The sequence below is a fragment of the Neolamprologus multifasciatus genome, chromosome 3, assembly GCF_963576455.1.
Source record: "Neolamprologus multifasciatus chromosome 3, fNeoMul1.2, whole genome shotgun sequence".
Classification (NCBI taxonomy): Eukaryota; Metazoa; Chordata; class Actinopteri; order Cichliformes; family Cichlidae; genus Neolamprologus; species Neolamprologus multifasciatus.
The window spans coordinates 30260429-30276865 of NC_140441.1; the positions used below are offsets into that span (position 1 = coordinate 30260429).

A 16437-nucleotide genomic window follows, 5' to 3' on the forward strand; every position below is an offset into this window, starting at 1 on the left:
TATAGACACACCTACAAACACATACGTCTGGCATCTTGTAAAAACTGATAAAAAAAAATGTAATGACTTGAAATGTGTCATTTTAAAATACATTGAAAAGAAAACCACATACACAAATGACTGCTGGGTAGAGCAGTAATACGGATATCAAATATAGCCATGTGTATTACAACAGATCATAAACAGTCTAATGGTTTTACTGGTTTGCTTTTGATTACATTATAAAATGAAAACATCGAAATTCACGTAATAGTTATTTGCTTTTTTCACCCACTAAGGAGGATTTTTTATTTTCATGCACCTTCTAGACACTTTGTTCAATCTTGCTAAGCGCGTCATTTCACAGTATACATATAGAAGCACTATTTTTGTACTTCTAATTCTTTTTATGTCCCATCCACAATAAAAACAAAAACAAACTTTCTGTCGCATCTTGTCTTAAAAGATTCAAAGGCTGAAGGAACTAGATCATAGTAGGCAACTAGTGACACAGGCCTGCAGCCTCAATGCTTTTGAATAAATACAGTCAAACTTATTTCTGTGAATTAAAAATGAAAACGGGAGGCTACAAGTGAAGCGGTGATTTTCAAAGGAAATTGTTGTAGTAACTGTACAAAAAATACTCCTGAACAATATCGTTATGACACTTTACATCATAATAATCTAAAACAAGCATGTCTACTTAAATATTTTGTATTTTAATGATTGTGCTGGGTTTACCTATTTAAATTCCTTTTAACGCATAACGTCTGTTTTTGCATTTGCGATTTATGTAAGAAAATCATATTTAGATTCGTCTTAAATCATTTATGATTGCTCTCTCCTGTTGCTCATTTGAAAAGCAATTTAAACACCTAATTTAGTTTTTGCTTGTTTATTTAAATGGTTCCCAACACACCGGTCAGCCCTGACAGTGCCATCGATGCCAACGATCAAACATGATCAATATAAAGTTAATACTGCCGGGGTGCTGAAGTGGATAGAGAGATATGTGGGTGTAGCTGTGGGTCCCAAATCAAATTCTGATTGGAGCCCTTTAACACATCTGACTCTGAGTCTGAATATTTTTAAATTGTGCTATAAAAATCATAAAAGGATCTCGTCACATAATTTTTACGCACACTCACGTGGCTTCCTTTCGTGCACGTCTGAAGGTTTAATTGGGGTCACCGCCAATTTCAGGAAGTTGTTTGTAAGGTCTAAAATGGCGAGCGAGCAGGTGAGCCTGTAAATGACGCCTTTAGGCCGCGCGGACGATGTTTGCCAACTCTAGCCTCGTTGGTGGAGCTCGCTAGCGCCAGAGGTTTTATATCCAACATGAGGGCGACCTGTGCCAAACGCGGCTTAGGCTTCCTTCGTGTCTGCGCCCTGTCCTGCTTCGTCTTCCTGCTCTGTTCCACTTGCGGTGGGCAGAACATGGCCTCTCACCAGCCCACGCTGAGGCGCAGTCGTCGGAGTCACCAAAGCGCGAAGGACAGAGGAGCGCACCGCCACCACCACAGGCCGCTGACCGACGAGCAGAAAGCGGACCAGAACCTGCAGTTCATGCTCAGTTTGTACCACAGCGCAGCCGAACCGGACGGCAGGCCCAAACAGCACCGGAAGTTCGGCTCCAACACGGTGCGCCTGCTGAGGCCCACGGCGTCATCGGTGCACTACCTGCCTGCGTCTGGAGGTGAAGAATAGCTGACTAATCTTGTTAAAAGTATCGAACTAATGGCTGGAGAGGTTTTTATGTGGCCGCAGATTTACAGAATCCGAGGATTAGTTTCATGCAGCGACTAAATTTAAATAAAGAAAAGAAATCATGCAAAATAAACTGCCCTTTAGTTAATTAGATTTTTACCTCAGTCTCCGGTCAATCGGAGCTCAGATGATGTGTAATACTCATGTGCTTATTTTAGCACCAGCCTCTCCATGATATTCGTTTAAGTTTAATTCGTGTTTCTGTGTGACTGAAAAAGGATTTTGATGTATTTTTCAGTATTGTGGTAACCACGTGCGACCTTCCAGCGACCTCACAGGAAGCAGTTAAAACACAGCAAAGCTACCTTTGGCAGACAGCTGCCACATAGAACTAAAACTAGTCAGATAACTGAAGAAGTTTGTTTGGGAAATATTAATAAAAATATACCATTAATACAAAACAGCCAAACGTCATACAAAGTGTAGTGTGTCCACAGATGCTGCAGTAAGTAAATAAGACTGCCCACTTTTCATGCAGTGCATCTGTTGTGAGTCCCGTGTGTCTGTGTAGGTTCTCACCTCTTACTCCAGCTTTCTCCCACAGTCCAAACACAGGTCAGGTTAACTGGTGAATCTAAATATGAGCTGTTGTCTATGTGTTAGGTTAGGCTATGAAAGCTTGGTGATCAGTCCAGGGTGAACCCTGCTTCTCACCCTATGACACCTAAACAACAATATGGATTTATACCAACCAGAAATTTAAAAGGAAAATATTGGTTAGATTTTAGTGTAAATTGTTAAATAGGTGTTAGGTCACCAGTGAGTGTAGGGCCTGAAAAGTGAAGCTGCTACAGAAGAGTCTTAAATCTTCCTAGTGGCCAGCAGGGGCTGCAAAACAGAAGTTTGACTGAACAGAATTGTCACTACACCCAAGTAGAGTTAATTGGGTTCAATATTAGGGAGGGGGCGGCTCACACAAACATTTTTCTGACAGACATTTTTACTATAAAGATATTTAAGTGATATTTAAGCTGTTTCAGAAGCTGGAACATCTTCAGGACACATTTAAGTACATTTTGTAAAAATCTCTTTTTAAGAACTTGTGAACCTGAAACTCAAACTTAAACGCTACATTATTTTGTACTGCACAACAGCTTTTACATATATTAATGTTGGCTCTGCTTTGCTCAAAGGACTTGAAGCAGTCAGTGAGGGATCGATATGATTGATGCTGATTTATTGACTTTGTCTCCTCCTCCTTTTCTTCAGACCACTGCTACACCTTCACGGTGCAGTACAACCTCGACACTCTCCCCTCAGAGCGACTGGTGAGAGCTTCTTTTGTTCACCTTCGCTCTTCTCCGCCCTCTTCTTCCTCCACAAACTTGAGCAGCGAACAGGCCGTCCAGCCGCCCCGCTGCAGGGCTCAGATCACCGCGCTGGGTGCAGAGAGTCTGGTCACCTTGGAGCCTCACGAGCGGTGGACGGAGACGGACATCACTGCACACATCAGCAGCCACGTCCTGCGTGGGAAGGATCAAGGCCGGGGGAGGCACTTGACCCTCACTGCCCAGTACTGGTGCACAGAACCTGAGCTTGCTGAAGAGAGCAACGGCCTCCTGCGGTGGTGGAGGATTCTGTCTCGAGGGAGGACACGCTGGAGCGGTGAACCTCACCTCGAAGTTCCCTCTCTTCTTCTGTACCTGGAGGAGGAGAGGGAGGTGAAGGACTGGATGGGAGAACTGCTTGGCAGGGAAGGGGAAGGCATCATGAGGCAAATTGGGCAGTGGCATCTTTCGCTTCACCGCCGCCGTCGCTCCAAAGATTCTTCAGAGCCTCAGGATCCTTCACTTGACGCACTAAAGAATGCCCCCACTTCCTCTTCATCCTTCTCCACCCCCACATCATCCTTGATCGTCTCTGATATCCCCAGCTACAAACACAAAACCAACACACCCAAAAACCGATGCAAGCTCCACTCTTTCCGCCTGTCTTTCGACGAACTCGGCTGGGGCCACTACTTTATCGCCCCGCCCGTCTACAACCCTCGGTTCTGCCAGGGCGACTGCCCGAGGGTGCTCCACTATGGCTACCATTCCCCCAACCATGCCATAATCCAGACGCTCATCAATGACCTGGGCGTCGGGGACGTCCCTCCTCCGTCCTGCGTGCCCTACAAGTACATGCCCATGAGCGTGCTGGTCGTGCAAAAGAAGAAGGTGGAGTACAAGGAGCTGGACGACATGGTGGCAGAGTCCTGCACGTGTCGCTAAAGACTTGGAGGAGCACGTCTAAGTGACTTAAATATGCTTTGCACTGTGGGGGAGGAAAAAGAGACTTGAATTTCTGATGGGACACTGTTTTGAGCTTCAGCTTGGCAGCTAACCACAACGAGCTTTATGCTAGAGGGAGGAAGCTGCTGTTGTGGTTTCCGTGTGGTTTCATGGTCCCTGTTGAAGCAAGGTGGATGCTGGATGCTGAATGTGAATGCGGGATCTGCAGACAGAAGAAAGCCCTTACTTTCCAGTGTGGAATGACTGTACTTTAAACCCTCTGTGGCTAAAAGCACTTTGTAGGTGAATATACTGCTGATGAAATTATGGATCACTAAAAAGCAGGTTAGGTCACCCTGAATGATTATTATCCCAAACGTCCCAAAAATATAACAAATGTACAAATACATAAACTAACTCTGGGTAAACACCATTCTACATATAAGATTTAAACAGAACAAATTTAAAATCTCAGTATTCAACCTTAATCCACAGGACTTTTTCTTCCTGTGTGTGTCTGTCTGTGTGTTGTTCTTTGTGTAAATCTGTTTCACAGCATTAAAAAAAAATCTGGATAATGTGACAGCACTATGCTGGGCTGCATTCTTCAGCAGGAAATTAGATGCTTGTTTAAAAAAAAAAAAAAAAAAAAGGTAAATAAAAACAATTTTAATGGACAGAGGGGTTGACCTTGTTGGATGTAACTGTAGAGGCGTTGTGACGTTACGTTCTTGATGTTGAGTGTGAAAGAAAACAGTGTTGTAATGGAAAAGTGTCATTTTATATAAGTGAAAATGAATAATAAAGTAAAATGCATATTTTGTATAGTGTTATTTATTGCTAGTTTTGGTGTTTTTTGTTTTTTTTTAAAAAAATAAAAAATAAAAATAAAAAAATAAAAAATTCTTCAAAGTTGTTACTTAACAACTTTTAAAAAGTTCAAAAGCTCCAAAAGACCCACAGACCTGCAAAGACAACTGGATTTGATCATTTTGTTCTTTACAGTAAATGCTGCTAGCAGATGATTAGGTTAGTTCAGCATTCGAAGCTTAAAAAAAAAACTTAAAAAAATAAAAACCTAGTGTTGTTCTTTCCAAAAGCTCTGAAAATAGACCTTTTGGAGCCGAACGCTAACTGTTAGTATTAATGTTTCCTTACAAAACTGCTTAAAACCTTAAACTGCGGCTGCTACTTTTTAAAAATGTGCTTTTATCTGCTGATGTTGACATTTTAATCATGTCCTAAATTTGAATGATGTTCCTAAGCTGTTGAAGTGCATTAACCCACTGAGTCCAACAGATGGAGCTGTTATCCTTTTATTTTTCTCCCAAATGCATGAAGTTTACAGGAATGGGCAGAAATTCTGACATGATTCTTTATGCTTTTATTGCCCACAGTAAAGTTAACAAATGTTTCTCTATAAATATGCACACAGCACATAAGCAGGGGTGTAAGCAGGTTTAATTCTATTGGCTTTGCATGCAGTGATCTTTGGGGCATCCAGGTTAAGTTTTCCTTGACTTCACTCCGAAGGAATTCCTCTGAGGAAGGTTTTGAAATTTACATGAAGCCAAGCAGGTCAACCAATCACAGCATGCCCTGTACTACACATACAGATCACCTCATGACAGAGTTGAGGACATTTGAGGTCTATTGTCTTCATTGTTGGCATTTAGTGCTCATTGTCACATCATTTATATTCAACTTATTTTTCTTTGTTACTTGTAATGTCTGTGACTGGACTACAAAGATTACAATTTAATTAATAAACTCTATTAATGCCAACAAAAATTGTGAAACCAAAATTCAGACCTTATGATAGTTGTCCAAACAACACCCAAAAGTTGATTTTATATGTATTTCCACATCAACGACCAGTTGATGTCTTGGCCTGAAAGCATCCACTCATGGATGTAAATGACCTTTAATGTGGGTTTAAAGATCAGCAGAGGTCACATTCACAACAAGCACACTGGACAAGGGCTCAAACTCAGTTTTACTAAGAGTCACAATCGGAGGATCACATCAAGAGGAAAACACATGTAGCCCATTAGCCTGCTTTAATGAATAAAAATATACCCAGGATAATGATGCTCGGTTTAAAATATTTTATTATGTTTTAATTTGCACCATTTGTTCATTTAGTGTGATGAGAAAAAAAATCCTTATGAAAAGTTAAATAATCAACTTTTTTTCTACATCTTTATCAAAGTTGAAGGCCTTTTGGGAGTACCAGATAACCCAATAAAACTGCTATAAAGTTGAAGTCTTGGTACCTGATATAAATCTTTTTGATTTTTAATGCCTTGGATCTGGTAATACATGACCTCGTTTCAAGTCCTCTTCCCAGAAATGAGTTCAGCCTCATCAGCCCCCGTAAAGAGGCAAATTCATCCACACCGGCCACAAGAGAGGATGAGGTGGCAGGTAGTGTTAAGATTAAAACTTTATTTTTAAATTTAGGTTTATCGACTACAAGCTTGTACAAGCATACAAAAGTCATGTATAATATAATATAATATAATATAATATAATATAATATAATATAATATAATATAATATATATGTATAAATCTAATCCTAAACAGGCCATCGGTGAGGTGATGGATTTTAAGGAGCAATAATTTTATTTTAAACATCCTGTTAAGTGTACACAAACATTTCTGTTCTTCCGTGTCTGTAAGTGGGTCAGAGAAAAGCTGTCATCACTGTTTACCGACACTCACACACCCACCTCAACGTGGATATCTATGTAGGTTGAGTGACACGTTGAGTGACATATCTATGTAGGTTGAGTGTTATATATAATTGTTTCATATTTCTTTTGTAAAGCAGAACAACTGGGAATTAGAGGAGAAATCACACACACAAATCTGGTACAATGTGACCCCTTTTAGAAAAAAACTCTCATTTTATTGTATTTTATTTTGTTCTCATGCCTGTTTTTTTGTTTCTTATAATCTTTCTTGGAAGATAATATATAAAATAAACTTTCCTAAACTGTGCAGCATTTAGTTTCACTTTACAGTCTCCAAACACGCACATGCATTTAGATCAAGTAGATTTAGCTCTTCCTGCAGTCCTTTAGGCTCACGAGCGCTGCACCATTACCCCGTGTATTACACACGGACTCTCATGCAGAGGGTGTTTCTTTTTGAACAGCTGAAATTTTTACTTCTTTCAGAATCAGAATACTTTATTAACCCCTAAGGAGGTTCAGTATCACTTTATTAATAATATCTTCATGGAGCTGTGCCACTGACTCTTTGTCACATTCAGAATTTTCCATCTTTTTAAACTTAGTGTCACGTCCAGGAGCTTTAGATGAAAACAATGCATCGCTGAACCTTGTTATTATAACCGTGTTATTGTATGTAATGAGTATTATTGACAGTAAAATTATTCACTTCCTCACATCTAACTTGATAACTATGAATTCCTCTAACGGGTGGGTGAATGTACAGAAAATTAAGGTCAGCTATGTTTTCATACATTTTTTATTAAACAAAATATTTGTAGACAGAGAAATTATTTAAGCATTTCAATAATTTAATTTACACCCTCATGAGTGTTTTAAAGCCATAAATAAGAAAATAGAGATATAAAAAAAAATCTTTTTTTATTTAAAAAAACAAAACAAAAGTGTGACTGGTGGGTTAAAACTCGTCATTTAAAAGGCAGAAGATTATTTAATCTGTAGCAGTAAGCAGTGATACTTCAATCACCAAATGTAATTACATTTAAATGTAATTTAATCAAAATTTTCAGGCAGTAGTAATGATCAGATTTCTTCATTGTTGCATTGTTGTAATTTCGACACGTGTACACACTGTCTTTGCATCAGTAACAGTCAATCAAAATTCACTACTAAAATATAGAATAATTTAACTTATTTATATATTATTTATTTATTTGTGTGTATTTATTAAAAATACACACATACACATACAGACCCTGTGTGTGTGTAAAGAAAGAGAAGTGCTGGTGGGACTGAATTTATGTGACACATTAGCAAACAAAAATGACAAATATTTAAGAAGATCTAAAAACAGTATATTAAAATGCAAGCAAATACAACAACAACAATAATAATAATAATTCACCAATAAAATATAATAATAATAATAATAATAATAATAATAATTATTATTATTATTATTATTATTATTATTATTATTATTATTATTATTATTATTATTAATTGATCCCCTTTTCCTTTACTTGTCCAGTGTATGTCTAGATGCGCTCGCCTCTTGCAAATAATTTATTGACTTGTTTAGCTAATGACTCAGTATATGTAATGAATGGTGCCTTGTATTTTTATTATTATTATCTCTTTATTTATTGATGATAATGTCAGTCTTTACTGATTTCATTCTCATTTACTTACACAAACACACATGATTATGCATGTTTACCCACCAACCCACAGTACTGCTTTTTTTCCATTAATGCGCTGTTACTATGTATCTTGTACATAGTAAAAGTACATATATTATACATTTTGAAGACATTTGTGAATATAGTGTTATTTAATGCAAACCATCATGGTTACATAAAATAAAATACAGGGAGAATTGTAAAATGTAAGGCATGTGTAATTTATTTACACTCATGTCTATAGTTGTTATTTTGCCCGAGGACCTGCAGCGTTGGTCTGTTACGGAAATATTTTATGACTCACTGACGGGAAATATTCCGTTTTACAGGGCCTCCCTGTGAACTACTTTGGGGGATTTCGTGTGTGTGTTCAGTTTTGTCCTTCTCATCTTAACCTCCTCTGACAGATGTTGCACACACGCATGAAGACATACACCGTGATTCCCATAAACACTGCGCACACACATACGGAGAACAAATAAACCTGTAAAGCTCTAAAAGGCTTTGAGGTAAAGTTAATGAGGTATTGTGTGTGTGTTTGTGAGTGCGGTAGGGGATGAAGTGTGTCAGCAAGGTAGTCATATTGTGTGTTTACTGTGTGTCATGTGTTCTTACATTGTACATAAAATTGGTGACACACTGCACACTCACAGCAACAACATGAGAGAACGGTCTGTACTTGTTAGCTCTTTCATCTCCTATCAGACTTCTATAGGGCGGAGAACCAAATTACAGCTAATCATAACAGACCTGTTTATCAAGGTGCACTAATTGTAAACTGTAGAGGCAAATCTAAGGGGGGGGGGTTACAGTTATTTTGAAGGGTTAAATTAGCTACAAAGTCTAAAAATCTGGCTGTAAATATGTTTATTTTATTGCTGAAGCTGGAAATTTTAACAGAACTGACTTGCTCAGAGAAGATCTGACACGTAAGCTTCGGCTTCACTTTTAAGTCCTCCGCTTGGTTAAGGTCAAAGATGTGAAGTGGACAGAAAGTGTCTGAGAGAACAGCTTACTATGAACAAATAAAGCTTCTTTTTTTTAGTTACAACTATACTCATTGTAGTTTCTGACTTCACTGACTAATTTTTTGGCTTAAACTAAATGCCCTTCAGTCTTTCTTTTAAGTTAGGGCTTGTTGCTCTTGAACTAAAACATTGAGGTTATTTGTTTGTTGTGAAATTAAATGTCAGGGCGTCACTGCAGTCAGCAGGATTTGTCATTTTGATGTTTTAAATGCTAGTGCCAAATGTCACAAATATCCCTCAATAACTTAAAACGTGTTTCTCTCTGTCTGTGTAGTTTTTGCACTCTGGTCGAATCAGCGAGGCTCACTGAATGAATCTGAACATAGAAGCACATTTAGAAATGAAATTTAGAGACAGCCTGAATAGAAACGAGAACTATCTTTCTGGATTTGTGCCACCGAATCTCTAATCAATACACTAATGGTAGATGGTGTGCCATGTTAGACAAACAACGAGAGTCAATAGTGTTCCTGTAGCACATTACCGATAAGCTAAAAATAAACGTGTTTAAAGATGGAGGGTGAAAAAAAACAACAGCAACTGGGTTTTATAAAAGCCATTGCTGAAGTAGAAAAAAGAAAGCACAGCTGGAAGAGGCAGACAAGATTTTTCATTAGCACCTCCAGCCGTGAAATTAAACTGCTGCAAAAGCTGATTTATATGTGCTGTAGGAACATCAGAGAAATATTGTATCTGCTTTAATGTGAGACTTTCTCACAGATATCCAAGTCAGCGACATGTGATTATAATTTCTCTGTAACTCTGGTGCACAAAGCAAAACTAGGTTACAGCTGGAAGTGATGAACTTAAATTCAAAATTTATAGTTTGTACAAAAGCGTTTTAAATTCGTGACATTTAGCTTTTGTTGCATAACTCAATAAATAAATAAACTTTGTTTGAGTTTGTTTGAACATAATGGTCTCGTTCATATTCTAATACCAACACAAAAACATATGACCGGGGCCCTGTCACAGCAAAGTTACAAAGAATATTATGAACATGTTACATTTATGTTATTAAAAATATTTCATTTGGTAACAAAGTAACCACAATCTTATACAAAGTCTTAGTCACTTTAGCAAAAAGCATCGTATTTATGTTTGTTTTAAGGCATGTTACATTGTCATGTATATGACATATACACATGTAATTTTATGTGGACTAGTTACAGTTGCGATTGTGTGTGTGTTTATAAGAGTACTGTCCACCTTCTGATCTCAGATCTGGTTCTGATATCGTTGAACATAATAATGTGGGACTGCACTGAATTAAAAACAAATAATTCAATAAATCTGCATTCAGTGTTTAGCATTTGGGTTCACCTTTAAAATGCCAAACTTATGGATAAAGATGTTTGTCTATTTGGCAGGTAGAAACATTAATCTGGACTAAGTCAAACCCAATGGATGAAAAAGTTATTGTTCAATTATTAACAATTATTGTTCTTAGCAACTTAGGTTAGTCTGTTTTTCTAGTTGCTGATTGCATCAGTATAAAGTCATGCAGAGGAGAAATCCAGGGAGCCAATTAGAAGACAGTTGGCTTGAACAGAGAGTGGTGTTAAAGGGAGATAAGCTCAAACTTAGAGGCTCCATCAAAGCCATTGAGAACCTAACGAGTTAAAACTGTGAATCATCCTCTATTAGAGTCTAGAATGAAAGTATGGAGCTGGGAATGATACTAAGAGTTCCCCCTTCAGGAGCTTTTGTGTGGCAACTGTGACTTTTACTGATGAGCAGTTCTTAAACTACTTTATAGTTTGCCTTGTAATCGGAAGGTTGCAGGTTCGAGCCCCGGCTCGGACAGTCTCGGTCGTTGTGTCCTTGGGCAAGACACTTCACCTACCGCCTACTGGTGTTGGCCAGAAGGGCCGATGGCGCGATATGGCAGCCTCGCCTCTGTCAGTCTGCCCCAGGGCAGCTGTGGCTACAACTGTAGCTTGCCTCCACCAGTGTGTGAATGTGAGAGTGAATGGGTGGATGACTGGACGTGTAAAGCGCTTTGGGGTCCCTAGGCGGGACTAGTAAAAGCGCTATACAAATACAGGCCATTTACCATTTACCATTTATATTTTTGTAATATAAACTTATCAATTCAGAAAACAGGCTTTTTTGTCCTTTAAATGTTTTAAATTTTAAATTAACTAAAGGTTTAAGACTCCACTTGGGCAAGAATTATAAAAACTATATTTAAATGTGTATATATATATGAGTTGTCAATGTGGCAGGTAGGCTTAAGAAAGAGCCTGATTTTTTTTAAATTATCATAACTCTGGCTCATTCTACTTCTGATTACTTTTAAAGAGAGAGATAAGTGATAAGCGCTGCCACTGCTGAACCTTCACCATATTTACTTATCGAGCATTTATTGACTTCCACTCAAGGCCTTCCCACATTTATATTACCTTCTGGGTAACCCATTTCTGTGAACACCAGCCTGCACAGTCCACACGAGGACTGAATGCTGGTCAGATGAGGTCATGTCCGCTACCCTTCGATCAGGCTGTCCAGTGGAATTCAAGTTGAGAGTTCAAGTTTCATTGCCTAGTCAGGATTTTTTTTTTTCCAGAGCTGATGACAGTGGCCTGCCTGTGCTGGAAGAATAACTGGCACAGTCACACCATGAAGGCTGAAGCCAGCCAATGCTGCAGCCTCGAACAGAGAGACCCTGACATGATGATTAAAGTTCACTGGATTTGCTTTCCCTTTGTAATGTGGAAACTTTTTTTGGCAATGAACATGAGCCAAAAAAGCCAAACAAACACAAGCCAAACAAACACATCAGTTACAGCACTCATTGTATTGTTGACGCTGCTGATCAGGAAGGACCTGACCTGCCAACAAAAGCCGATTATAGCTTCTCTTCTTGTGTAGCTTAAAGTGAGTGTTTCAGGGTTTTTCAGTGACGGTAAAGATGGAAACTGTTTCACATGAGCACAGGACACAATGAAAATGGAAACTATCACAGTCAGAAAACAAATCGATGTTTAGCTTTGATTAGAAGTTTACATTCATAGACATGGATGTCATGGTAATTTTGAGCTTTTAATGAGTTTTTGAGGGTGAGATTGTTGTACAACAAACATCTTAAATTACTTTATGCTCCAGAGTACACATACGTACTCTGTCTATGATCTGGTGCAGTACATTTTATTTGTAATATTCAGTACATTTAAAATATAGTCAATAGAAATTTGCTGTATCACTACCATCAACCCCTGCTTATTTCACCTAACAAACTCTTTAGAAAAAAAGAATTAACAAAGTTGCAGTCGCCCCTGAAGCAGCTGCAGCGACACTGTTTGTTAGGTTGTGTGAAAGTGTCTGATTGCATGATGGAGGCAAGGTACACTGAGGTGGAGTTGCATCATTCAAAATTGCAGGTAAGTTCTAATGATTGATTCAGAAGAACTGATCATACCATAGAGCAGGAGTGTCAAAGTACAGCTGGACACATGTCTTTAAAGGAAAACAAGCAAAGCTTGACAGCTTTTCTCGGTTTTTCCAGTTCATATAAAGGCACAGAAGTCTTCTCGTGTAGGCTGCCTGTAAGCAATCAACCGTGTTTTAACCCATTCAGTCCATGCATTTTGTTAACTTTAACTCCAATCCAGAGTAGAGGGACTAGAGCCCGGCTGTTTTGCAGAGAGAGGTGGGGTAAACTCTCGACGGGTTGCCAGAGTGTTTGTATTCTTTTTTTCTTTTTTTTGTCTTTACAATTCAAATTAAATTCAAATAATTTATCTAGACTGAAAAATACCTTTAACCTTCGGCACATCCTCACTCCCTTATAGAGTTATGACTGGCTTGTAGTGCGCAACAAAGAACAGAGTTACACTATCAGGATCAGGAACGTAATATTACTTTTAGTGTGTATAAATCTATACAAATGTTGCAGTGCAAAATAGTACTAAACCAACAATTCAAACAAAAAAAAAAGCAAGCAGGCTGACCCGCAATCTCCACATAAGAGCTCCTGCAACACAACCACAGCAAGAAGGCCTGATGCCGGAACATGCAGTAACCACATCCACATATTCCAATGCATTTATCCTAATATGTTGAGTAATTGATTACTTTATTAATATTTGCACATTTTGTGACTTCAGTAAGTGAACTAAATTGTACCTACGGTGAGCAAATTGTGGCCCAGGCTGTAAGTTGACATTTTGGCTTGCTATTTTGTGTCTTTGGCACAAAAAGTCTGAAAAGTACTGCTTTGCACTAACGTATATACATGTAGAGGAAATTCTTGTCAAGTTGTAAAAATCCCCCTGGTAGCATGTATACATATTTGCAAAGTGTAATGCAGCTGGAAACAGTTTAGTGATGTATTATTAATAGCTGTAATATAATCAGAAGACAAAGGACACGACTTTAAATACAGTTTTTATCTGCCATGCTTAGGAGGAGAAATATGCATGTCTCTTTAACTTGTTCCTTTAAATATTTAAACCAGTTGCAGATAACTCTTGGCACTGGTCCTGCATCAATGCAGCACAGCCGACACAGAGCCAGCGTGGAATCTTTGCTGTTCTCCTCCAAAGCCCCCAAGAGCGTCATCTGTCCATGAAGTTTCTCTGCTGTCAACACGATAAGTCACGCTTGGCGATAAATCACGACGCAGATGTTCTGAGTTTATGTCACGCTGATTCCTGTCAGTCTTGTGGGCTTAATGGTGAACAACATTACAGGAATCTGCACAGTAACTTTCCACTACATCCAACCTCAGATCCTCTTTATGAAATCCACCTCCACTTGTTCTCTTTTTGTTTCATTTCCAAGTATTTTAATCCTGTTTCTGCTGTGAAACATACTCTGGATGGATTTACATGAAAATGTTTCCAAAGGTCAGGCTTAGTGCAGTTTACCAGTGATTATTTGAATCCACATCCAGGTGTAGATCAAGGAATTAGATGTTAGATGGACTCTTTACAATTGTGTGATATTTTCTCATTGTTTATGCAGGGATTTTCAGCCTTGGCAGAAGTACGTCTCTTACTTCTGTGTTGTTGCAGTATATCCCATAAGATAAGTAGTCCAAGGGTTGCTTTCGACTACAGACTGAGATTAGCTTCACTGGCTGCACTTTAGAAGGTGGAGATCACAAACATTAAACTTACCAAAACTTACTTTTTTATTTATTTATTTAAAAAAAAAAATTCTTACATCCAAGTGATCATATACTGACACTTGGTTTGGACTCCACATTGTAACACACTAGATCAAACTGTAGTGTCATTTTCAACATGTAGTTCAGTACGATGGAGTTCATCTGCAGCACCTCCACATGCCATGTCACACATGGTTATAAAAGCATAAGCACATGCTGTAAAGCTGTCTACGTGGTAAGCAAAGAGACAAAAATGAAAGTAAAACATGTAAAAAAAAATACTAAGAGGAACAGAACGTCCCATTTATACTTTCAATTTAAATTTCAGATATTTATCATTAAACAATTAAGTTTAAAACACTTCTGATAAAATTTATTTTAACTCTATTTAAACCTTCTTCTGATTTTTTTTATGAGACTGATAAGTGATAAGCCTTGGCACTGCTGAACTTTCCCACATTTACTTATCAGGCATTTATTTACTTTTTATCTCTGTGAGCCAGAAGGTCAGAATTTAGACTCCTCTAAATGCTCAGTTTTAGTCTTTTTATTTATTTATTTTAATTGGATTTTATTATGTCAGTGAGAGTGTATGTTCCTAATACAGTTAGCTTAGGTGTATAGCACAGAAGCCCCACCCACCTGGTGGATAAACCTTCTGTCTTCAGCCAATCAGGGGAAGGTTTGTTTAGAGAGAGGAGAGGCGCTAAAACATCTTGTTTTAGACAGAAGAACTGTGTGAGAATCATGCACATCCACTTGAGTAGACTCATGGAGAGGATAAAGACAGGCACAGCTTCTGAGGCTGATAATGTGTTAATAGACCTCTCTGCTGAGTCATACTTGTTATTAACCTCTGTCTCTCTTCCACAGCATGTCTTTTATCCTGTCTTCCTTCTCTCACCCCAACCAGTCGCAGCAGATGGCCGCCCCTCCCTGAGCCTGGTTCTACCGGAGGTTTCTTCCTGTTAAAAGGGAGTTTTTCCTTCCCACTGTCGCCAAAGTGCTTGCTCATAGGGGGTCATATGATTGTTGGGTTTTTTTTCTCTGTATGTATTATTGTTACCTTACAATATAAAGCGCCTTGAGGCGAATGTTGTTATGATTTGGTGCTATATAAATAAAATTGAATTGAATTGATCTGAATAAATGAATCTATTATTTTGAAAGCTTCTATCATTTTTACAGCCAGAAAGATGGATCAACCAGGGGATGGCTTTTGACTAATGACTTGTCAATTACAAGTTTTTTTTAGATAGCTGTTCTTTATTCTGAGCTTAAACCTATAAAAGATAAACAGTGAGACCGTTTACATTTTCTCTTTAAGTCTGATCTTTTGTCATATAATGATAAATAAAACGTTCTCTTTTTGTAGTTTTAGGAAAATGACATTTTAATTTTGGTGTTATTTTAATCTTAGTCGGTTTGGAGTGACTGAGAACATCTGCACACATCTGTCACACATACCACATGCGCTGCGTCCCTGCTTATGTTTGCTTATGTAAACCCTACCCTCATAAATTTGCACCAGCTACATTATATAAGGTCCCCTGTACGAGTGCAAATATGTATTGCAGAACACAGATTGATAAAACCTTATCATCCTCAAAGTTCATTCACATGCATTGAAATAGAAACACACATAAATTTAGCAACCTCTTTCAAACGAGTTTGACCCAGCTGTCCTTGTGTTACCGTCGCGTGTGCCGTGTATGGCGCCTCTGTGCTCACATTAGACACAGAAGGAAAAAAAATGTGTTTGTCTTTGTAATAAGAAAGGACTTTCTCTGAACATACTGGACGCATCATGTGACGTTTAGACTGGATAAGAGAGGCAAAGAGGGTGAGATGAAGCAAATGGGGTGGACGCTGCATGGACTGTGACTCCCTCTCCCGCCCTCACTGCTCTCCCTCTCCAGGGATCAGGCCCCGACTATATAACAGAGAGCCGAGCCCT

The 16437-nt window shown here is 38.5% G+C and overlaps 2 protein-coding genes across 2 annotated transcripts in view; both read left to right on the forward strand.

Annotated features, from left to right (window-relative positions):
- The first annotated feature begins 1116 nt into the window (after positions 1-1116).
- Positions 1117-4780, forward strand: bmp15 (bone morphogenetic protein 15). The gene is made up of 2 exons (XM_085155481.1): positions 1117-1675; positions 2956-4780. The coding sequence occupies exons 1-2, from the start codon at positions 1318-1320 to the stop codon at positions 3957-3959; spliced, it is 1362 nt and encodes a 453-aa protein (XP_085011607.1). The 5' UTR covers positions 1117-1317; the 3' UTR covers positions 3960-4780.
- An 11558-nt stretch (positions 4781-16338) lies between these two features.
- Positions 16339-16437, forward strand: part of leap2 (liver-expressed antimicrobial peptide 2) — a 2849-nt gene continuing 2750 nt past the window's right edge. The window contains exon 1 of the mRNA XM_085154873.1: positions 16339-16437. This exon is cut by the window's right edge and continues 303 nt beyond it. The gene's annotated coding sequence lies outside the window, so the exon portion shown is untranslated.

Bases quoted from the DNA above. Each gene is read 5' to 3' on its own strand.
- bmp15 (XM_085155481.1), top strand. From the start codon at position 1,318: ATGAGGGCGACCTGTGCCAAACGCGGCTTAGGCTTCCTTCGTGTCTGC. The intron at 1,676-2,955 runs GTGAAGAATAGC...CCTTTTCTTCAG, and splicing joins CTACCTGCCTGCGTCTGGAG to ACCACTGCTACACCTTCACG.